The following is a 23,701-nucleotide window of genomic DNA, read 5'->3' as shown; positions in this document are numbered from 1 at the left end:
GAGTCCTTCCATTTAAATTAAGCAGGCAATACAAGAGTTCCTGCCTTCCCAGTTACAAGTTAGAGCCCAGTCACCCCCACACAGTGAAGGAAGCCACCAACCTGTGAATAGAGTGGTTAAACACTGTTTAAAACATCTACTACTTCTTCCATGAAGTCCTTCACAAGGGCTACTGAAGGTATGCTCCTCTATTTCTCTGTGGTGTTTTAAATGATTGCGGGTAACTTCACAAAGCCTTAGAGTTTATTTTAATGCCTTCCAATTTTTCTTCCAAATCAAAGAACACAACCTTACTGTGTCTTGACACAGCATATGCATATTCACAATGGGAGAGAATCTCCACAGCAGAAGAAAAAATGGCACAGACACCACTCTTCCCCCATGATGTGAAAACCTGAACCTAATTTATTTTAGGCCCATGGCATCCTGCTTCCCCTCCGTGCTACAGTACTGTTACAGTGTGAGCTTTACTGTATCAGCAGTAACACTAAGTTCCTGGAGAAGTAGATTTAAACTTCTGGGAGAGCTCTTCCAGCACCTCCATTAGCTTCTCCTCATCCTCAGGTGGACTGTGGGTGCTTGCTAGGGGTAAGTGCGTAGGGACTGGTTGCCTGTCTGGAAGACCAAAACAAAACAACAACAAAAAATCCTTATGGTGACATTTAACTACCTCTTCTGGAGAATTTTCTGCTAGGCCTTATAGTGCCAAAACATACCTGATGGTCTGCAAGCCATGAAATGTACCTTCTAGGTATCTGTAAACAATTTTAGTTAAGTATATCTTCTAAACCAGAAATGAAACTAATTTCATTTGTCTCCTGGAACTAAAATGATTGTCCTTTAGGCAAACACAACTTAGACTGGGGAGCAAGACCTCATTTGCAGCTAAGGACAGTATAGATGAAGGAAGGACTGGTTGCGGTGTTACACATGCTCTATCACTAGTCCAACTCCTGTAGACAAAGGCCAAGAAGTTGAGATTGCTGTTGCAGGCAGAGGATGCTTTGGCAGCAAGTTTTTCCTTGCCTCCTAGGTAAAGTTCCTGGTGCTACACAAATTCTCCAGCTGGGACTTTGTAGTCTGGATTATTTTCAATCTTAAAATACTTACTTTCATCCTTAAAAATAACAGCTAAATTCTAAATGCTAAAGAACTTCAGCTAATTGCTCAATTGCCTTAAGTAACATGTATCCAATAGAAAGACGTGTGACCAAATTTGCTCAGTTTGATGCTTTGCTTGGTTCTCCAAATCTCATACTCCTCAGTCTGTGTAAATATAGCTGTATCACCATCCATTCAAAGGGATTTTTCTCTGAAAAACCTGGTATCTAGAGCCCGGGAACATTATAACAGTGCTCTCAGATGTCTATGAAACAACGGTCAGAGCACCCGTGCAGCACTGTTAGTCTATTAAATAAGCCCAACTTCTGCAGTAGCCAGCTGAGACTAAAAGAACAAGTGGTTGCAACATTGGGCAGCAGATTTCTCTGAAAACATATCAGGCTTCCCAGGGGAGCAAAGCTGTTTGCTCTCTTAAGAGTAAATGTTGTAACTGGCTGCACAAGCCATGAAACCTCTGCTCATGGAAAACTGAGGAGAGGGAAACACTCAGAGGAATGTTCCCTTCTCCATCACACAGAATATAAACTGCTTCCTACCTGCTTCCAGTAGCTCGTGCTAGTTTGGGAGCTATGTGTGAAAGCCAAGTTCAGAATCACAGAGAAGATGCTTCTAGTCTTTGGAAAGCAGAACTCTGTCAAACATTTTTTATTTATTTTGGCAGATGCAGAGAATTCTGGTTGTACGAGTCATGTTCTCACTTCCCTTTTTTTTTCCTCAGGAAAAAAAAATTGCTGGCTTTGGTTTGCACTTGAAGGGAACAGAATAAAAGAATGGAGGAAATGGAGGGAAGGTGTGACTGATTCAGGAAATGGCCGTCAAGGACCAGAAGAGCAGACTGTGGTAAAGTGCTCCTGCTCACAAAGTCCTTTACTGAGCCTGAAGGCAGCCCATAGTAAGCTGTGGCTTCCAAAGAGCAGTAGGAGAGAGAAATAACTGACTTCATCACTCTTTGAGAAGCACAGGACATAGGCACAGGACTTCTCTTGCAGCCTCAAGAGCAGTCATGCCAAGGCCAAAGCTCTCAAGAGTCAATAGCTATAGCTGAAGAGCCAAGGCACGTTCCCTGTTTACTGAAGCTGGGGGTAGACAAAGACCAAAAGCAAGAGCCTGGTGGAATTATGACCTAGAGAGAGAGCAACTGAGCAGGAGCATTAGGACCAGAAGAAGGTGATAGGAGTTTGAAAAAGGCAAAGCCTGGTTCTACAAAGAAGACTGACCAGCTGGGATGTGGGTTTTCTGCATGCACCACATGATGACATGAAAGAGGTCTGGTTAAATATCTGTCAAACAACACTGTGACTACCTGGGAGGGGACAGATGGGACAAAGTCAAACCAACTCTGGAACCAGGGTCTGAGCTTCCTGCATGCTCCGCCTAGAAATTCAGTGAATCAGGATTTGAGTGCCACATCCAACAAAAGTACTGGGCTTCTGTAAGCAATTAACCTGCGCTTTCTTTTCTCCTTCTGGACTGACCTGCATGACCATTAAGACATCTATGCCTACAGCTGCTTCTACTAAGATGTCTGTCATCTGCCTGGGAGAAAAGAAAGGCTCTGCCCTATTTTTTCCATTCCCTAAGCTTAGAGTGCCAGAAACGCCACTGTGCTCAAGTCCCTGCCCAGGATTGGAGAAAGGGGGAATTGGCAGTTTTAACTAGCATGAAACAGTAGGAAGAAGAGCAAAGCCAACCCCCAGTGCTCTGTGAGAAGGATGCTAGTTTCCCAGCATCATAAAAGATGCTGTTTGCTGTGATTCACTTTACCTTGGCACAGACCTGTGTACAGCCATTTTCATTTAAAAAATCCCAACCCTCCCTAAAGAAATGCTTTAAGTCTCCATCAGCTACTTTAGAGGACAAAACCAGGAACATAACACAACTGTTCTCTGGCTGCACAATGCTCACTTAAACCTTTAGTCTTGGAACGATTTGAAGAAATGCTTTATCCTTTGAACAATGGTTGCCTGGTTGACCTTTCATCACCTTCCAAGCCAGATGGGGATCCTACAGTTCAGGCAGCTTAGGGATCTCCACTGCTTCGCAATGTAAAACAATGCCAACTTACCTTGGAAGAATAAGCCACTCAGTAACTTTGTTGCTTCAAATACTGCCAACCATACAACAGTATCAGCTCCCTGGGCCTCTGTGCGCAGGGTATTTTTCATCTTCTGGTAGAAATCTGGCATTGATGATCTCACAGCTAGAAGAAATAACACCAGAATGGTGGTATGCCATGCAAGACACTTGATTTTTTTAATTTTTTTTTAAAGCAGCTTAAAATTGAAATTGTGAACGTAGGAGAAAGAGAAGGCATCTCAGGAGTTTATGAAAGAAAAAAAGTATTTCCCCATAGCTAGGACTACAATGACTTGTGGTGGAATAGGGCTAAACTGCCAGATGATCCACCAGTTGTTTGTTTGGGTCAAATTACAGGGATAAAACTAGTAGGAGCTGAGAATAAGATCAGTGAGAGGTTTCTGAGCCTATTCCATTCTAAACTGCAAAGATGTAAGACAAGGGAGAAACAGAAATACCAAAACCCCAAGTATTCTAACAGGATTTTTAGCTCTTATTTCCTCAACAGTTTTAGGAAACCAGTTGCAGCATTGTATTTAAAACCTGTATGGTGAACAGTACCTAAACCAACTACATAATTAATGTTTAAACTCTGGTTTCTTTTTATTTTGTCCAACAGGTGATGATTGAAAGCCCATCCCCTGAGCTGTTTATTTTTGGAGGTTGGAGAGTCCTTGAACTTTAAGGTGGAATACCTTTATGGTTCATTAGGTTTGAAATTCACAGAGGATCTGATCTGCAAAAATAAATATATTTCAAAGAAATATAAATACTAGGATATTTAGTTGGAAAGGGCAGTCTTCAAGTATAAAGTAGCCAGGGAAAATGTTTCTGCTGTCAGAAGCAAATCTGGGGAACTGCATCCCTAGAAAAGACCTAGAGACAGACTGCTGGTCTGCATCCAAAGTTCGGGTGTTAGGGGCTGGTAACATATTGCAGAATGCACCCCGCATACTGGATAACTGATGCCGGCCTTCCTGCTGAGACACAGTCACTGAAGAACAGCTGCAGCTCAGACAAAGGACTGTCTGGCCAAACACTGCTTCTTGATGGCAGTAAATGTTCAGAGGAAAAGGAGAGGAACAGGGCTTGCACAGTGGTGCATACTCCATTTTCCTGTATGCCCTTGCAAATTCCCAATGTCTGCACGTTGGTACTTACAAAAGCAGAAGTTCTGTGTGTTTAACAGTCCCACTACAAATGTTAACTTAGAGATTAGCTTAAAGCACTATGGCTCTGCTGTGCATTTGTGCGGGGCTGGAATCATTCGTTACCCATTAATATTCTCTGGATATAGACAGATAGCAGACACTACAGAACAGAGCTACCAAGGGGGTACAAAACTACTTCAGACACCAGTGTGGAGCCAAGACATCTCTGCACCTGTTGGAGAAATCTACCAGAAAATTTCTTTTCTCTTTGCTTTTAGACTAATCCAGAAACGAAAAAAATTATAGCGTCAAGCAGATGTTACCTGGAGTGTCTGCCCAGCCAGGATGCATAACAGAGAAATGGATGTTTCTGCAAGCTTTTGCCCATTGTTCTGTCAAGACAACTTGCTGTCTCTAGGACAGAGCAAAAAGAGCCAGACTAGTATCAAGTTCAATAGCCTGCCCACCAAGTTAGTTCCCAGGGAGATAAGCTACACCCAATGTGCTGTAAATACCGGGATGTTTATATATAGCAGAAAATATACCCTTGCTCATCCTGATTGAATTTATTGGATAATTTTTTCAGAGACCACCATGGTCATTGCAATCCATATCCTGGCCACAAGCTTACTTTTAAAGTGGTTACACTGCTTTTACTGACCACATCTACTTGCTGCAGAGTGTCGGTAAGAACTAAGAAGGCAGAAAGGGTTTGTCAGCACAAGACAGTTTTCCCCCTTGAGACTTATATCAAATCAAATTCAAGTCTAGCCATGTTCTCTGTGCAAGATGGTATGCACTCACAGGTGCATGCCATCATACTCCTGAATATTATTGCTGGTGCATCTCTGCACGAATTGGATGCAATGGGAAAGCAACAGTGAATGTCAGGCTTTTTGCAAAGCAGATGGTATAAGCTGCCTAGCAAACAAGTGCTGGGCTTTGTTTTCAAAACCATGGACCATACCTTGTTTTGTGCATACACCATAGTTCCATCAAATGTCCCGTTTTCTGACTGCAAGTCAGATAAGTTTAATTTTTGAACTAGCATGCCCCCAGAAGAGACAGTTATCTGTAATCAAATGAATGAAAAGCAAATGAATGAAAAGCAAAACCAGGAACTCCCCACAATTTTGCTCATGCATGTAATGTTATCTTCAGGCCATATTTGGAAGTCCCTAGGGAGCAGGATTCTTCTGCACACTCTTAGCACTATGCTTGCGCTCGTGTGTGGAACATACCTGGAAATGAGGTGGAAGAAAAACTATTTTTTAGAAAGTGATTTTCATTCAAAGTGGTGTTGACTCCTCCAGGGAACTTTGTGCTCCTTCCTTTTGAAAAGTAATCAGGAGAAAGAAAATAGCAGGATAGCACTATTTGTAGTTTATATGTTTATCATTTATCAAATTGTTAAAATTATTATATATTTTTATTAACGAATTATATAATTAGGAAACAAAAGATTGTACAAAACTTAGAAAATTTCATTTAAAAAAGAAGTATCCACTGTCCTACTTTATGCCAAGACCTGTGAGGTTCTTTTAAGCCTATACTCCTATTATAGGAATTTTGCACTACGCTGCAGGAGATGCCTTGCCCCAGGGAAAGTAAAAGGGGAAGTTTCCAAAGGAAGTGTTTTGTACTCTGATTTGCAATGAGGGGTGGAGGGTTGTGGGCAGGAGTTTTACCTTGGAGAAGGAGGTTGTTAGCAAAATCACAGAGGTTTCTCAAGATGCTTACAGCATTATAACTAATCCTGTATTGCTAGCACAGTCAAAGAAATGCTGTCACAAACCAGAAAGTAAGAACAGTAAAACACCACTTTTCAACAGCATAGCAGACTCACCACTCTGGCATCAGCTTCTTTTTCCAGGAGGGGCAGCAGGGCAGTTGTCAGAATGTATGTTCCTAAAAGACAGAGAAGCACCAACATCAACTTTTCTTTTTAAAAAAGCTTTCTTCTCTCCCCACCCTTCCCATCACAACCCAAAACCCAAAGTCTATTTCTGAAAATAGATCTGAATTTAATGAAGATACCTTTCTTTACCACCACCCCCGCTGTTTTACCTGCAATATGCCAACTCAACCTGTAGTGGCCCTCGTTGCTGCATACTTACCAAAAGGCACATCAGTTATTTTATAGACTTTTATGTTTATTGTACCCATAAAGCAAACTGCTCACTACATTCAGCCGTGACTCTGAAGGCAAAATAGCTCAGATAAGAATTTCCTTGGTGGGGGGGTGGGGGGTGGTGCCAATGAAGAAACAGGGAATGCATTTCCCCTCCACATGTGGTAAATATACATGTATCTATGCTGGGTCACGAACAAGAGAAGAAAACTGCGCTTCACGCTTGTGTTTCTTAGAGCCTTGCATATGCACTTGAGGCTTGCCCATTTTTGCCTTCACACTGTGAAATCACTTAGAGTACGCTGACACTTTTGATTTGTGTTGCACACAAAAACTGTCTCTTAAATCCCCAGCATGACTATTACAGAAGATAAGGAATCCTTAGGGGGAAAAATATTAATGTTGCATGCCCAAGGCTGAGCTAAGATTATTTGCAGAAACTTAACTGTGTCCTTCCTCACTTTGATCGTGTTCATTTAGCGTAGATTCGCACACACCACATAAATATATTCCATTACAGCTGTTACCATGACCAGCAAAGTTTGTTATTCAAAACATTGTTCAACGCTAGTATATTTGATTCAGACACACCTCGTGATGTTTCACCCACCCAAGTGCAACAACAGCGATTTTGGTTTGGTTTTGTCTCAACAGAAATACGTTTAATTTTTTTTCCCTTTAAACCGTATTTTAAAAATTGCTTCAAAGTGAATCTAGCCCCATTTAGTCTAGTGTTTCTGCATCAAGTGTAATACTTCTCTCTTATCTCTTCACAAATGGCTCTAGTTCAGCAGTTCTATGTCAGTGATAAACTTTTTCCATGAGCTACTGAGGCCATGTTTTTCACTAGACATGAGGACTTCAGCATGTGTCTTTATAACCTCACTTCCACAGAGGCAACGAGATCACCCAGTTAAAATACAGCATGTTTATAAATATGCTACCAAAATGAAACGTGTTACATGCTTGGTGAACAAACCATTCAGTTCCCCCATCAGCCACAGCAGTCTTCATTTTCTCTATATAATCAGAGGAACATCCATATGCACACAATATATGTAAAACCCTGGCAAATCAAACAAAGCAAATGCACAGCAGATGAGTAAACACAGCCTGTCTTCAGCAGAAAATGCAAGCAAAGGCAGTTGCCAGTGAATAATAATCTCCCCTGGTAGAGGCGGGGAGACTGAACGATGACATCATTAGGACAAGAACTACTGCTGATTGTCATGGGAGACTGCTGCGATGAAATAAAAAAATAAAAAAAAATCACTTCAGTACAAGCTGAGAGCCTGGATTAAATTTTGATTTGTCATTGACCCTTCAAATGCAAAGTAACATCATGTTTTGGTTAAATAAGCTGCATCTCCTAAAGGCAGAGCTGCGATGCACCAGCTATGGCGATGCTTCATTTTACTGTCCTGCAGATTAATTTACGCTTTTAAAGGGCTTCATGTTGATTTGTTAGTTCTAAAGGGATGCAAAGATGAATGCATTAACATTGCCTCACTAACAACTGACTTTTGTTTTGTTTTCCAGCTGGATGAGAGAAATGCTCAGTGCCAAAAATCCTGCTTATAGCAACTACAGCTTGTCAGAAGTTTATGTGCTTATTTAAAACCACAAACTGCAAAGCCAGCATCTCCCCTCTTTCTCAAGTTCATTAAGAATTCAGTAAATCCCACAGAGCCAGAGCACTCCATCTTTTTGCCCCACAAAACCACTTGCAAATTTGCTTTGAGACAGAGCACAAAAAGACCAGTTTTGATCTCAGCTTCCTATGCTAAGCACTAGTATCTCAAAACACACACAGATGTGATGCATCAGGCATTAAAACTGAAGCATTTAATTTCTCCAGCTACTAAATACTTCACCAACTATTGTCCCCATTTGAAGTGTTCAAACACAAACTCCTTAGTACTTTAACAAATATACTTAGATATTATATGTCCTTGTTTGCATGGGCTGGTCTGTCAGGCAGAACAGCCTGGACAAGAAATTTAGTCTAATAATAGTAGAATAAGTATACCTTATTAATAAGGTATATTTCTGGTTGAAATACATCATCATCAATTGAAAACTCCACATTTTTATTCATGCAAAAGCTGGCACACAGTTTGCTAGTTACATTTAAACAAACAGGAAGAATGCTAAGTGCAGCAGTGTAGAGGCCTGGCACAGCCACGTACCTCATGGCATGTATTTTGCCAAGCACAGCTGTATTGCAGCACGCAGTAATATAGAAATTAATTTCTAAGTAAAAGAAGAAGCTGCAGATTAATGTGTTGCCTGCCACAGTCCTTATAAAAACATGAATTGCATTACCAGTAAAAAAAAGCAAAAAAGGAAAATTTTAGTATTTTTAGTTAAAAAAAAAAAAAAAGCAAGGAAAACCAAGGCTGATATGGTAGAAGAAACTATATTTCCCTCTTCCCTGACTCAGGGAAACCAAGACAACATCCAAATTGTATATCCTTTTGCTAATAACTGATAATTAATATCAGTGTACTGGACATCTGCCTTTCCAAAATGATGTAAATAAGCTGTAAATAATATGGTCAAGTTTGTATTCATAAACCAGTATTCATTGTAATGCATAAATGAGCCTGTAATTGTATAGCGACAAAAGGGTTAAAATGTCTGAAAGATCATATAGACTGTTTTGGCAAGGAAGTTGCAAATCTCTGCAAGGCGAGCTGTCCTCCCTGTTTGCAAAGCCAGCTGCTCTACCAAGGAGATAACGGGACAGCAGGATGCCCTTGAGTAGAGTGGACTCCCTTGGGTACCCCCGGGATTTTCCCGGAGGGACTCCCCAACTCACCGGATCACTGCAGGGGCAGACAAGAATCCCATTATAGTAAGTGACAATATTCTTTATTGCTTTATTCTGGTATTACCGGTTATCTGTTCTCTGGAGCTGCCCGTAAGACGAGAGGATTGACTCCCGCAGGGTGGCGTACGGGTATACTTTGTGACTCGCGTCTCAAGTATACGTCTGGTCTGGAAAACTCAGGTATACTTCTGTAGCTAGCACCCCAAGTATACTTCTGGTTCTGTTTGGGTTTTATCAGCATTTAATTGCCATCTGGAATCTGGCAAGTTTGCTTATAAAGCTTATTTGCTGCAGTGTTGCTTATTTTGGTTACCGGATTTATGGAATGTGGAATTTGACTTTGATAATTGTTACTGTGATTTCGGTTATATTTTTGATAATAATAGTAAGTTCTTGGTGTTGCTATAGAAAGATACCTGCGTGCTGCATTTTGTAAGTATTAATTCTGTAAGTGATAAGTGTGTTCTGTGAGTGTAAGCTGGGAAAAATGGGAGGAAAGCAGAGTGGTGGGATTTTAAAGAAAAGCCCGTTAGGATGTGTCTTGAATCATTGGAAGGATATTGGAGGGTCTGCTGGTGGAAATGTGAATAAGAAAACATTGATAAAGTACTGCAATCAATGGTGGCCACTTTATAAGCTGGAAGGTGGGGAAAAGTGGCCTTGTAATGGAACTATAAATTATAATACTTTGCTGCAGTTAATGTTGTTCCTACGGAGAGAAGGAAAATGGGATGAAGTAATGTATGCTGATATGTTTTTCACTCTGAGGAATCACCCAGAGTGGCAAAAGGAGTGTGGAATTAACCTAGCACCACAAGATCCCTTAATATTAGCAATGGAAAAGGATATGAGGAAGGATGGGATAGGAAAACTGAAGAGATGTTGTTCAGCATGTAGTATTGGTCAGAGATGTTTAAAATTAAGTGAGTCAGAAGAAAGGGTGGAAGATTACGTTCCACCTTTACCGATCGTGGAAAATGGGAAAGCTGAGGGATCCGAGGGTGAGGAACCCAGAGACAATGTGAACCCTAAAGGGTTCACTCCAATTACTGCTCGTACGCGGAGCAAAGCAGGATTAGGGAGCAAATCAGGACCAGTAATACAGGCTCCCTTGCGACAGGCTGTGGGAACTAATGGGCCTGTTAGAATCAAGATTCCTTTTTCCACTAGTGAATTAGATTCATGGAAAGAGGCAGTAAAAGGTTATAGAGATGATCCGGAGAGGATAGCCAGTAGGTTCGAATTAATTGTGAAAAATTTGGATCCGGACTGGAAAGATATAGAAATAATGTTAGCAGCTTTATCTGAAACTGAGAAACAACTGATAATTAAAACTTCACGAACGCATGTACAAGTTCAAATAGCCTCAGTTTTACCTGGAACTGTGGAAGTCCATGTTCCAAGGGCAGATCCTGACTGGGATTATAATGATGATAATGATTATAGATTATTAAAAAGATATCAAGAATGGATAAGAATCGCTTTAGAAAATGCCATTCCTAAGTCCGTGAACTAGTCCAGGCTATATATTATAAAACAAGGACCATCTGAGACACCCTCAGAATTCTTAGATCGTTTAAGAACAGCTATGCAAAAATATACAACGATAGATCCTTCCTCAGAAGAGGGTAAATTACAATTGGTTTCATTATTTCTGGGACAATCAACAGAAGACATAAGGAAAAAACTCCAAAAATTACAAGGGGCAGACATGAGGGACTTAGAAAAATTAGTAGAAGAAGCGTGGAGAGTGTTTAGAAACCGGGAAGGGGAGGAAAGACAGAAACTGGGACAGACCATTGCGGCAGCAACGGTAGCCGCCTTGAATAACCAAGGACCAACTTTTCGAGTTAAAAATAGGGGAGATGGGAAACGAATAAGGACCCAGCAACCACCTCTAAGATCAGATCAGTGTGCCTATTGTAAAGAGGTAGGCCATTGGAAAGGGGAGTGTCCAAAATGAGGGAGTGTTGGGGCTCTTGCTGTATTGAATGATTATACTGAACTCTGAAGCAAGTGGAAAAATACTGAAGAAATAAGACGAGGTTGCGACCAGAACAGTGGGATGAAGAAAAAGGAGCAAATTGCAGATGTTGGCACAAAACCAAGGCCAACGAGACGTGATAAGAGGAGCTGGGAAACCGCAGAAAGGAGCCTACATGCCAGAACAAGCAGAAACAGAAATCTTCCCAGTAAACAATTGTTAACCAATCATATTATTATACGCTTGTAAAATAGCCAATCACATTATTGCACGCTTATAGAATGCCTTATAAAAGTCTACCTGGTTTGTACAATAAACGGATCAGATCTTGAACTCTGTGAGTATTTGAATCTGACTCCCGCTCGCCCGAAATGCCCGCAGCATCTGGTGACCCCCGACGTGATCCGATGAGGGTCGACAGGATCGGTTAAAAGGTCAGGAGGATTCATTAAGGATCGTGTTACGAGCTGCGGAGCCGGCAAGGATCCTGCTGCCAGCGGAGAGAGAGCTGGGCGCCCGAAGAAAGGCGGAACGTGCACGGCTGACCGGTGAGTCAGGAAATTTAAGCAGGATGGGAATCACTGCATCAGTGGTGGAAAAAGCAATCGTAGACAGTTTGATGAAACTGGCAGAAAAAACTGAAACGCCAGTCTCACGGCAGGCAGTAGTTGATCTGCTATGTTGGAGTCGCCGCCGTGGTTACCTTGCTTCTACGCAAGATATATATAATAATGAAACATGGAAGAAAGTAGGAGAGGACTTATGGGAATCTGTGCAAGTTGGGACTAAGGGGGTAAAGACTTTGGCTCGCACGTATCGAGCTGTACGGGGTATGGTCGCGCAGTTACATGGCGAGGCTCAAGTCGCTGCAGCTGCTAAGGCTGCAGTGCGGTCTCCCGGCGATCCTACTGCTCAGTCGGAGGAAGAGCCAGAGGGACAACCTCCGTGTGAAAATCCCCCGGATTATACATCCAAAGCTTATCCAGTACTGACCACTGCTGAACGAATAGCGTGGGGATTAGATGATGAATTACCACCCTGGTGTCCTGAAAAGGAACAAGCGGCGAGCGGCGGCGTGCGGCCCGGCAGGCCCCGTCCCGGCCGCGGTTTCTCTCCAAGGCGGCACCCCCCCTCCACCCCCCCCCCCTCCGATCGGCGCCATGGCAATGCAAGCGGCCAAGCGAGCTAACATCTGGCTGCCCCCAGAGGTCAATCGGGTCCTTTATATTCGGAACCTGCCGTATGAAATCACAGCGGAGGAAATGTATGATATTTTTGGGAAATACGGACCTATTCGACAAATCAGAGTTGGAAACTCTCCTGAAACAAGAGGAACAGCTTAAGCTTCTCAAGGAAAAATACGGACTTGATTACAAACCCCCCCCAAAAAAAAAAAAAGAAAAAAAAAAAAAAAAAGAAAGAAAAAAAAAAGAAAAAAAAAAAGAAAAAAAAAAGAAAAAAAAAAGAAAGAAAAAAAAAAGAAAGAAAAAAAAAGAAAAAAAAAGAAAAAAGAAAAAAAAAAGTGCTTCAGATGTCACCTACAAGAAATGCATTTCTGCTTTGAACTAGCTTTTGAGCCTTTGGGAGTAAACTATACGGCTATAAATCAATCATATTGGGGTTGGTTAGATCGGCAGCATAATGACATGAATCATGGCCTTGGAGATAACTGTACCTGGTGGAATACTACACTTGTTAAAAATACGTATTTTTTGCAACAGTTGATTTACCGTTTAAATGTATCAATTTATTTACCTCAACAAGAACTGAGGGTGGTTGAGGGATTTATTGAAACAAGGTCTGTCTATATTGTTGTTTGTTATTCTTTTGTTACTTTTAGTGCCTTGCCTTTTACAATGTTTTCAGAGCTGTGTGGAACGCAGTATTAATGCTGTATTTAAAAAGAAAGGGGGAGGTGTTGGGGCTCTTGCTGTATTGAATGATTATACTGAACTCTGAAGCAAGTGGAAAAATACTGAAGAAATAAGACGAGGTTGCGACCAGAACAGTGGAATGAAGAAAAAGGAACAAATTGCAGATGTTGGCACAAAACCAAGGCCAACGGGACGTGATAAGAGGAGCTGGGAAACCGCAGAAAGGAGCCTACATGCCAGAACAAGCAGAAACAGAAATCTTCCCAGTAAACAATTGTTAACCAATCATATTATTATGCGCTTGTAAAATAGCCAATCACATTATTGCACGCTTATAGAATGCCTTATAAAAGTCTACCTGGTTTGTACAATAAACGGATCAGATCTTGAACTCTGTGAGTATTTGAATCTGACTCCCGCTCGCCCGAAATGCCCGCAGCAAGGGAGAGCTCAAAACATGATAGCAAACGTTTCATCGGATCAATGAAGTCGACCAGGAGAATCTACCCTAGCAGATCCTCTGGTTAAAATAGAGCTAGGGAAATCAGGACAGAAAATGGAATTTTTAATAGATACAGGCGCCTCTTATTCAGTGCTAAACCAGAAATTAATACCAGAGGATAAAGACTTTGTGACTGTAGTGGGAGCCACTGGCCAACAACAAAAAGCCTTTTTCTTAAAGCCGTTAGAGTATAAATTGGGAAAACAGATGGGAATACATAGGTTCTTATATTTACCGGGATCACCAAAATCTTTATTAGGCTGAGATTTATTAGAGCAACTAGAAGCAGAAATAGTCTTCGAAAAAGGGAAAATGGAGTTAAGGATAGGAGAGGAACAGCTAATAAATGTATTGAGTTTAGCATTAATACAGACTGACCCTAAAGGTGAGATACCTTCGGAGATCGCAGATCAAGTATATCCAGGAGTCTGGGCTACTGAAGTCCCTGGAAAGGCCAAGAATGTGACTCCAATAACCATAAAATTAAAATCAGGGGAAAACCTGTTAAGATTAAACAGTATCCTTTAAAGATAGAAGATAGGAGAGGAATTAAAGAAATAATTGATAAATTTTTACAGTATGGGCTACTGGTCAAATGTGAATCGGAATACAATACGCCTATATTACCAATCAAGAAGGCAGATGGAAAAAGCTATAGGCTGGTTCAGGATTTAAGGGCCATAAATAAAATCACTGAGGATATACATCCAGTAGTGGCGAACCCATATACTCTGTTGACTAAATTAAAGAATAGTCAAGTTTGGTTTACTGTACTGGATTTAAAAGATGACGAGCGAGGGGAAGCAAGCAGCCGACTCAATATGAGTGATAAAGCAAGCTTCGATTTATTACGGCGCGATTATGTCTTATATACAGTTCCAGTTAATTATGCCTACAAATCATCTGCTGATTGGCTAAGCTCTAAAGGATTACACTTTCATACGTCCTCCTATTTGTGGTTTCTGCGGATAGCTAACTACATATATTTTTTTTTCCTCTCTTGTCTACGCGAATTCCTCAAAGTTATTTACAACATTAGGCACAAGGTCAGCATGACCTTATCTCTCTTCCCTTATTAGCAAGCCTGGTAATTTTCCATTTTTAGCAAGCCTGGTAATTTTCCATTTCTAGCAAGTCTGGTAATTTCTCGCTGTGGCCTAGCTTGGTTCACTCCAGACTTATGTCAAAAGCTGTATCACACAGTCCTTCTATGGAACCGTGGCCGTTCTCTTTCATCCATTCTGCAACAATTCCCCCTTTTTCTTTTTGGACAAGGAAAACTGGTCCAGTTACACGCTCAAATAATTTTCGAATACAAGAGAGAGCACAGCTTAAACATATAAATCCAATGATAACAATTATTACTATAAGCAACACACTTTGCAACAGTCTTTTTAACCAGCCTCCTATCCCAAGCCAATTTGTTAAGCCTTCAAGGCCAAAAAATCCAACATCTTGTTGAATTTTTTGAGAATGTTCCATCAATTGTTTGATTTCTTTATGTATGGAGCTTGAATTATCTTCAAGGTCCATACAACACATGCCTTCAAAATCTTCACAGCCATGTCCATGTGCTAATAGTAAAAAGTCAATGGCCATGCGGTTTTGCAAAACAGCATGTTGAACAAAAGTTAAACTATCAGCTAGGTCTGATAAAACTCTGCTGGTGAGGTTGGCTTGTTTAATCACCCAACAAGACAGCTTTTCTAAATTTTTGTGGGCCCGAGCAGCGGCGGCACCTGGGATAAATAACGAAGCAAAAAATACCTCCCATTTGTTCCAAAGTTGAACGTTATCATCACAGGTTACCAAGGATCTGGGAAGTGTCTCTTCTCCATCTCACTGGATTTGATTTGTTAGGATGAAAATGTGGTAAGGCTAAACTCAGACGACCGATGGTACATGGACCACCTACAGGCATTGAGGGTATTCCATTCCATGCTCTATTACCACAAATAAAAAACAAACCAGGGGGTAATTTCCTAGGATATAATACTCCAGGTGCAGGATTAGATAGATTTCGACTGGTATGGTTACACCAAACACTCCAATTAAACTGATTCTTAATTGGATATACGGGAGTGATAGCAGTTGTACTACAAGGCATGTTAGAGGCTTCACCAGCACAAGGGTACCGGGAAGAATTCAAATATACACAATAAGAGGCATTTAGTGAATCGACTAGTTCGATTTCTTGAGGGCTAGGACCAATAGGGAGTTTGTCATCCCAGTTATCAAATTTTTCAAAAAAGCTGCTCATATTATTACCTCGAGCCAATATGGTAACTTTTGGCATCTGGTTAAGAGACTGGTTAAGGGCGATCCAATCTGAGTCATTTAACGGCACACCTACTAAACAAGTTAAAAAGGGTACGCTAGGGGTTGACAAACTTGCACAAAACGTGGTTGTGTTAATAGCTCTACTTAAAGTTACCCATACATTTTCTCGCAAATCAAACAATGATTTAGGCACAAAAGCTATAACTACGACAACAAAATTAATTAACACAACAATTCTCAACATTATGCTTAAAATATAGCTAAAACAATATTAATAAATCAATCACGAGTTGACATTGGTTACTGGAGCATCAGTCACTGCTGCTTTGGTCCATTTTGCTGGGATCCACTGCGGCCCTGTGGGGGTAAGTACACACATATAACCTCTTCCAGCATACTTTACTTCTGCTGGCCCTTTCCACAAACCAGTTGAAGGATCCCTATACATAACAAACATTGGAACATCATCTTTACATGTTTTAAGATACCCATGTAACCATGCGGGTGATTCTTGCTGTTCTGCAAATATACATAGATGATTCAACACAAAAAGAACTTTAACAAGTCTCTCTTGTACATCTGTAATCTTCTCAAACTTTTGTAAATATTGCTTTAATGTCTGATGTGTTCTTTCAATGATTGCTTGTCCCGTGGGAGAGTGAGAAATACCTGTAATATGTCGCACTCCCCATGCTTGACAAAAATGTCTCATTTTTTCACCGACATAAGCAGGGCCATTATCAGTCTTTATTGTCTGTGGCACTCCCATGACAGCAAAACAACTTGTTAAATGCCATATTACATGGAGTGCTCGTTCCCCTGTTTGTGCTGTAGCCCATACAAATTTACTATATGTATCAATTGTAACGTGTACATATTTTAATCTGCCAAATTCAGCAACGTGAGTGACATCCATTTGCCACAACTCTCTGGCTTTAAGTCCTCTGGGGTTCACTCCGATACCTAGTCCCGGTCCATGATGACTGCACATAGGACAAGCTCGTACAATTCCTCTAGCTTCTTCCATTGTAATGTCAAATTGTCGATGCAGTCCCCGCGCGTTTTGGTGAAATGTGTTGTGTGATTCTCGTGCTTTAACAAACTCGCTTAGTGGAGCTGCTACAGACACGAGCTGGTCAGCGCGCGCATTCCCTTCCCCCAAACCTTCAGACCATTTATGACTTCTAATATGTATAACGCAGTAGGGTTGCGTGCGCTGCTGTATTGCTGACAACAGTTGCCTAAGGAGTTCAAACAGCCGTTGACTTTGCACTTCTTTAAGGCGAGCATCTTCAATTCGGCTTACGATTCCTGCAACATACATCGAGTCCGTTACAATGTTTAACCTCGCATGTATCCATTGGGTACATACCCATACAACAGCAGCTAGCTCTAAAGTTTGTAACGAATCTCCTGCTTTCGCAGGAAGGATTTGGTGGTGCCATTGATTGTTCTCGTGCCATGTTGCTGCTGCTTTTCTTGAGCGTTTCCCTGCATCCGTATAAACTGTGATAGCATCCGCTAAGGGTCGCTCACTTCGTTTCGGACGCTTTAACCAGTCATAATTACTAATCCATTTTAATATAGGTGCTTTTAAAGGCTCAACTTTAATCTCCAGAGCTTCACTTAATAAACTTAACTGTAAAGCTGATGAATTCTGCAACCACCACTCCAAGTCTTCTCTGCGTATTGGTAGATACACGACATTTGGCTCCATTCCGGTAATTTGTAAAATTCGCGTTCTTCCTTTTCGAATGATTTCTGCCAAATTTTGCGTTTTTTCTTGGATGGTAGTCTTTGGTTGCATTTTGGTAAAGATCCACTCTAATACTCTCACAGTCTCCCCCTTTTTCTTTTTGCACTGTATAAGTGCACCAATAAAGTGTGAGGGACCGTTTAACACAGTGAGGTCTACAGGAAGATTAGGGTCAATTCGATCTACTGCACGCTCTACAACCCGCTCACTGAGTTGTTGAATCATAACTTGTTGATCCTTAGAAACAATAATAGGATTAGATGGATCTGTTCCTTTTAATAAAGGTCGTAACACGTCTAGTTCATCATTGGTGATGCCTGCTACTGGGCGTAGCCATTGGAGGTCACCTAATAACTTTTGAGCATCATTGAGGGTATGCAGATCTTTACAAATGGTTAATTTTTGTGGACTCACTTGTGACTGAGTAATATTCCAGCCAAGATATTTCCATGCGGGTGAACGCTGGACCTTTTCAGTTGCTATGACGAGATTTTGCATCTCTAACTGTCGTTGTGAAAAGGTCTCCTGTTGTTCACTGAAAGGCTGTTTTTGAGCAAATAGAATATCATCCATATAATGGTAAATAATAACATGAGGCCATGCTTTTTGAATAGGTTGGAGAGCAGCATCAACAAATAGCTGACACAGGGTAGGGCTATTTTTCATGCCTTGTGGTAACACAGTCCATTCAAATCGCTGGTCAGGTCCCTCTCTGTTAACCGATGGCAATGTAAATGCAAATCGTTGAGTGTCATTGGGGTGTAGCTGAATTGTAAAAAAGCAGTCTTTTAAGTCAATTATTAATAAATGCCATTCGGTGGGCAACATAGCAGGATTAGGAAGACCCGGTTGTAAGGCTCCCATTGCTTGCATTTGTTGATTCACCGCTCGTAGATCATGTAAAAGCCGATATTTTCCTGATTTTTTCTGGATTACAAATATCGGTGTATTCCAAGGACTGGTTGACGGTTTAAGATGACCTTGTGTTAACTGGTCTTGAACTAGCAAATGTGCTTGTTGCAGACTTTCCTTTTTCAACGGCCACTGTCTGATCCAAACAGGCTCTTCCGTTAGCCATTTCAAAGGAATCGGGAAAGTCCAATTGACAGTGACCGTTCCTAAAAAGGTGAATTTGTAGTAAGTAGTACTCCTAATTGATTCAACACATCTCTTCCGATGAGTGCATTCACTCCACTCGGTAAGGGCATAACAGTAACATGTAGTATCGCTGTTTTTCCATCAATGATGATTTGTATTCTTTGTTGACTGCGCTGAACAGGCGCTATTCCCCCTACTCCTTCAACTCCTCCAGGGACGTGTTGCAGTGGCCAATAAGAAGGCCACTGACCACGCGCGATGATTGTGATATCGGCACCAGTGTCCAAAAGTGCAGTCATGTGTTTTTTATCAGTCCCATGTACAAGAATAATTTGGGCGAGTGGTCGTTGATTCATAGGTACAGTCAACATCGCTAAGCCTCCTGTGGACCCAAAACCATCTGTCCCGCGATCGTGATTGGAGATTGCAGACATTTGGTGAGTTAAGTGTTGGAGTGGTATTAATTGAGCAATGCGACTACCTTTAGGAATATATATAGGCGGAAAACTTGTTTGAACAACTATAAAAATTTCTCCTTTATAGTCACAATCAATAAGTCCTGGTAAAACAAAGAGTCCCTTGAGGCCACTGGAAGAACGACCCAGCAGCAAAGCTCCATGAAGTTGTCCGTTTATCATTATAGGTCCTTTGATTCCTGTGGCAACTTTCTGTGGACGATTATCAAGTAGAGTAATATCTATTGCTGTTGCCAGATCCAATCCGAGGCTCCCTCGGGTTGCTGGTCGTAAATTTGTGGCTGGTTGAAGGCGGGAGGTGTTGGTTGTTGGTTGGGGAGCTGGTTGCGGACAGTCATCGGCATGCAGGTTGCTGGAGCCGCTATTGGGGTCGGCGCGCCGCGACTCCTGGCGCTCCGCTTCCCGTTTCCCGAACGCCGGCAAGCTGCGGTATTATGATTATTCATTTGACAGTTTCGGCACCATACTTGGCGTTCTTGACGCTGCCGGCGCGTATAACCCGAATGTCCACAACGAAAACATGTATAGTCCCTTCGATGGTGTATTCTGTCTCGATGTTCATCCGGAGGTTTCAGTGGAGTGAGGGCTGCAAATGCTTGCTGCTGAGCCTTAACTAAATTGTCCCCTACCTCCCTAAGCGCTTCAACTAACAGAGCTTGGGCTCCTACAGGAACTCTGCTCATTCGCTCTAACATGGTTTCAATAGAGGCATCCAGAGGAAGAGTAACTAAAATGCCTTTTGTATAAGAGTTACAATTTTCCAGCACACATTGTCTTAACAAAGGTCCTTTCATAAAGTCAGCCATATCTGCACGATTAATAGCATCTGTAACCCTATCTACAAAAGAGGCAAAAGATTCATCCCTTCCTTGTTTGACTGACATATATGAGGGTGTAGCCGGTGTAGTTTTGACTTTTTGTAAGGCTTCTCGTGCTAGCCTCATAGACTCTAATAAGACATCTGGGCCAGATTGCATCTGCATTTCTACAGAAGCAAAGGGCCCGGTTCCCATCAATTGTTCTACTGTTAAACCCGCTAAACGATCATTCGGTGCGCGAGGCATATGTACAGACAGTTCACAAAGTTTCTGCCAATGGGCTTGCCATAACAACTGTTGCGATTGTTTCAAAATGAGTCGCATTATATTTTTAATGTCTTCTGGACAAAGCATTCCGCTACTCCAAATATAGTTTAACATTTGTCTTGCAGGTTCGCCATGTAAACCTGACTCATTAACTGTACTCCGTAACTGATTTAATATTTTCCAGTCTAAAGTATGATGTTCTCCTGTCATTACTCCTGCATTATCAACAGTGTAAATTACTGGATAGGCTTGATGATTAATTTGAGCTACGACATCAAAGTCTTTTTGTTCCATCGCTTCTTGGACTATTTTGTCCCAACCGACTCGAATTAGTCGTGGCTGCGGGTGAAGGCAAGGCGGTTTAAAAGTTCTATTAGCTGAATCAGACTTTAACTTCCCATCGTCTGCCCTCTCATTTTTGTCACTTGTCTCCTCCTCAGTTTCGCTTTCTTGTGATTCTCCCTGCACCTCCACTTGAGGTGGTGCCGAGGGACAAGCTTTTTCCTCCAGAGGTGGAGGGGGAGGAGGATGGTCTGAGGGTCGGTGGACAACAGGAACAGGGATTCCCGAGGCGGGGGGGTAAAATAATCACCTCCTGCCGTAAGACGCCCAGCAGCCGGGTCAGACCATTCGAGTCGGCTGGAAGCAGCTGCTGCCATTTGTTTTTCAACTTTATATCTTTTAAAACAATTAATAACTTCTCTCCAAGGTTTCATTAATTTCTTAGCAGCTTTATCATCATCAATTACTGAATCCCATAAACAATCCCCATAATTACGCCATTCTTCTACTTCAAACATATGCTCAGGATCTGCAAAATATCCTTTTGCTCTACCTAATGCAATTAACCCGGCCAGATCTTTTAAAGGGCCTAGTCCCCGCTTTTCTAAAAAGCATTGTAAAAGTGCTAGCGCTACCTCTTTTTCCATTGTGCACTCGTTAAAGTCCTCTTTGTTGCAGCCTTTTCCCTTGGGTAGCAGCTCACGGATGGCGAACCCCTTCTTTAATTATCCTGGGCTCAAGCACGGATCGGGTACGATGCCAGCATCAGCCGATCTTCTGCTCTCTGGTCGCTGCTACCAGTGCTTCTCCGTCCTCGCTGTCCGGTGAAGAACAGGGATTGGGGGTCCCTGTTCGGAGCGCCACTTTGATGAGCGAGGGGAAGCAAGCAGCCGACTCAATATGAGTGATAAAGCAAGCTTCGATTTATTACGGCGCGATTATGTCTTATATACAGTTCCAGTTAATTATGCCTACAAATCATCTGCTGATTGGCTAAGCTCTAAAGGATTACACTTTCATACGTCCTCCTATTTGCGGTTTCTGCGGATAGCTAACTACATATATTTTTTTTTCCTCTCTTGTCTACGCGAATTCCTCAAAGTTATTTACAACATTAGGCACAAGGTCAGCATGACCTTATCTCTCTTCCCTTATTAGCAAGCCTGGTAATTTTCCATTTTTAGCAAGCCTGGTAATTTTCCATTTCTAGCAAGTCTGGTAATTTCTCGCTGTGGCCTAGCTTGGTTCACTCCAGACTTATGTCAAAAGCTGTATCACACAGTCCTTCTATGGAACTGTGGCCGTTCTCTTTCATCCAATCTGCAACAAAAAGATGCCTTTTTCTGCTTAGCCTTAGCCATGGAAAGTCAAAAGTTATTTGCCTTTGAATGGGAAAACCCTGACTCAGGCAGAAAGACGCAGCTTACGTGGACAGTATTACCTCAAGGGTTTAAAAATAGCCCCACTATTTTTGGAAATCAATTAGCCAAGGAACTCGAAACTTGGACGCCTCCAGACACCGAGGGGATTTTGTTACAATATGTAGACGATCTCTTAATAGCTACTGAGACTAAAAAGAGTTGCATTCGATGGACTATAAGTCTCCTTAATTTTCTGGGTTTAAATGGGTATCGAGTTTCCCAACAGAAAGCCCAACTGGTTCAGCAACGTGTGACTTATCTGGGATTTGAAATCTCAGGAGGACAACGAGAACTGGGAACCGAACGTAAGGAGGTTATTTGTCGAACTCCAGAACCCCAAACGGTAAAGGAACTACGAACTTTTCTGGGAATGACAGGTTGGTGCCGTCTTTGGATTTATAACTATGGACTGGTGGTGAAACCTCTGTATGAATTGGTAAAGAACGATCAGTCCAAGTTAGTCTGGACTGGAGAAGCGCAAAAGGCTTTTAAACAACTTAAACAAGAACTGATGCAGGCTCCGGCCTTGGGATTGCCGGATCTCTCTAAACCCTTTTGGTTATTCTCTCATGAGAGACAAGGGATAGCTTTGGGAGTACTAGCACAAAAACTGGGTCCCTATAAACGAGCAGTAGCTTACTTCTCTAAACAGTTGGATGAAGTAAGCAGAGGATGGCCCGGATGTCTTCGGGCTGTTGCCGCGGTTGTTATTAATATACAGGAAGCTCGAAAGTTTACGATGGGACAGAGAATGACAGTGTTAGTCTCCCATACAGTCTCAGCAGTTTTGGAACAAAAAGGAAACCATTTGCTCTCACCGCAGAGATTTTTAAAATATCAGGCAATATTAGTGGAACAAGATGATGTGGAAATTGTTGTCACTAATGCTGTAAACCCAGCTTCCTTCCTCAGCGGAACTCTGGATGAACCAGTGATACATGATTGTATAGAAACGATGGAAACTGTGTATTCGAGCCAACCTGATCTTAAGGAGGAACCTTTAGAAGATGCTGACGAATCCTGGTATACTGATGGAAGCAGCTTGTGAAAAAGGGCAACGTAAGGCAGGGTATGCCGTTACAACCACTAAACAGGTAATCGAGTCCAAACCATTACCCCCTGGGACGTCTGCCCAGAAAGCAGAGATAATTGCTCTTACACGGGCATTGGAATTGGCAGCAGGAAAGAAAATAAATATTTGGACAGACTCTAAGTATGCATTCGGTGTGGTACATGCTCATGGAGCAATCTGGAAAGAACGAGGACTGCTGACCGCTCAAGGAAAACAAATAAAGCATGCTGAAGAAATCTTACAATTACTAGAAGCTGTGAAACAACCGGAAAAAGTAGCTATTATGCATTGTCGGGGACACCAGAAAGGGAATGCTGATTTTGAGATAGGAAATCGATTGGCAGATCAAGAGGCTAAGCGGGTAGCTGAATTAACCGACGTAAAGGTATTGTCTTTAATACCAGACAGTAAAATCCAAGCTATAGACGTAAACCAAAAGCCAAATTATACGAAAGAAGACTTAAAATTGATTGAAGATCTGAAAGGTAAAAAGAAACCAAATGAATGGGTATATTTGAAAGATAACCGCATAGTATTACCCTCCAATTTAATATGGCC

At 41.8% G+C, this 23,701-nt stretch overlaps 3 protein-coding genes across 3 annotated transcripts in view; 2 read left to right on the top strand and 1 right to left on the bottom strand.

The window, feature by feature from the left end:
• Nucleotides 1-225: 225 nt before the first annotated feature.
• Nucleotides 226-23,701, bottom strand: part of LOC129734926 (dehydrogenase/reductase SDR family member 12-like) — a 38,809-nt gene continuing 15,333 nt past the window's right edge. Inside the window, exons 3-7 of the mRNA XM_055700347.1 lie at nt 6,196-6,257; nt 5,317-5,421; nt 4,673-4,763; nt 3,188-3,322; nt 226-615 (exon numbers count right to left, since the gene is read on the bottom strand). Of these exons, the coding sequence (XP_055556322.1) occupies nt 488-615; nt 3,188-3,322; nt 4,673-4,763; nt 5,317-5,421; nt 6,196-6,257 (521 nt within the window). The 3' untranslated portion in view covers nt 226-487. The remainder of the gene's footprint in view (nt 616-3,187; nt 3,323-4,672; nt 4,764-5,316; nt 5,422-6,195; nt 6,258-23,701) is intronic.
• On the top strand, nt 6,264-11,630 carry LOC129734922 (uncharacterized). Its single transcript, XM_055700341.1, has one exon. It carries the CDS (start codon nt 9,801-9,803, stop codon nt 10,827-10,829), a length of 1,029 nt encoding a protein of 342 aa, XP_055556316.1. The 5' UTR covers nt 6,264-9,800; the 3' UTR covers nt 10,830-11,630.
• On the top strand, nt 10,740-12,655 carry LOC129734927 (uncharacterized). Its single transcript, XM_055700348.1, has one exon. The coding sequence runs from the start codon at nt 11,869-11,871 to the stop codon at nt 12,484-12,486; it is 618 nt and encodes a 205-aa protein (XP_055556323.1). The 5' UTR covers nt 10,740-11,868; the 3' UTR covers nt 12,487-12,655.

Source organism: Falco cherrug (assembly GCF_023634085.1).
Source record: "Falco cherrug isolate bFalChe1 chromosome W unlocalized genomic scaffold, bFalChe1.pri SUPER_W_unloc_1, whole genome shotgun sequence".
Classification (NCBI taxonomy): domain Eukaryota; kingdom Metazoa; phylum Chordata; class Aves; order Falconiformes; family Falconidae; genus Falco; species Falco cherrug.
The sequence above is the reverse complement of the archived record's forward strand: the minus strand, read 5'-3'. Positions and strand labels throughout refer to the sequence as shown.

What these genes read in the sequence shown, in the direction of transcription:
- LOC129734922 (XM_055700341.1), top strand. Translation starts at nt 9,801, where the DNA reads ATGGGAGGAAAGCAGAGTGGTGGGATTTTAAAGAAAAGCCCGTTAGGA.
- LOC129734927 (XM_055700348.1), top strand. Translation starts at nt 11,869, where the DNA reads ATGGGAATCACTGCATCAGTGGTGGAAAAAGCAATCGTAGACAGTTTG.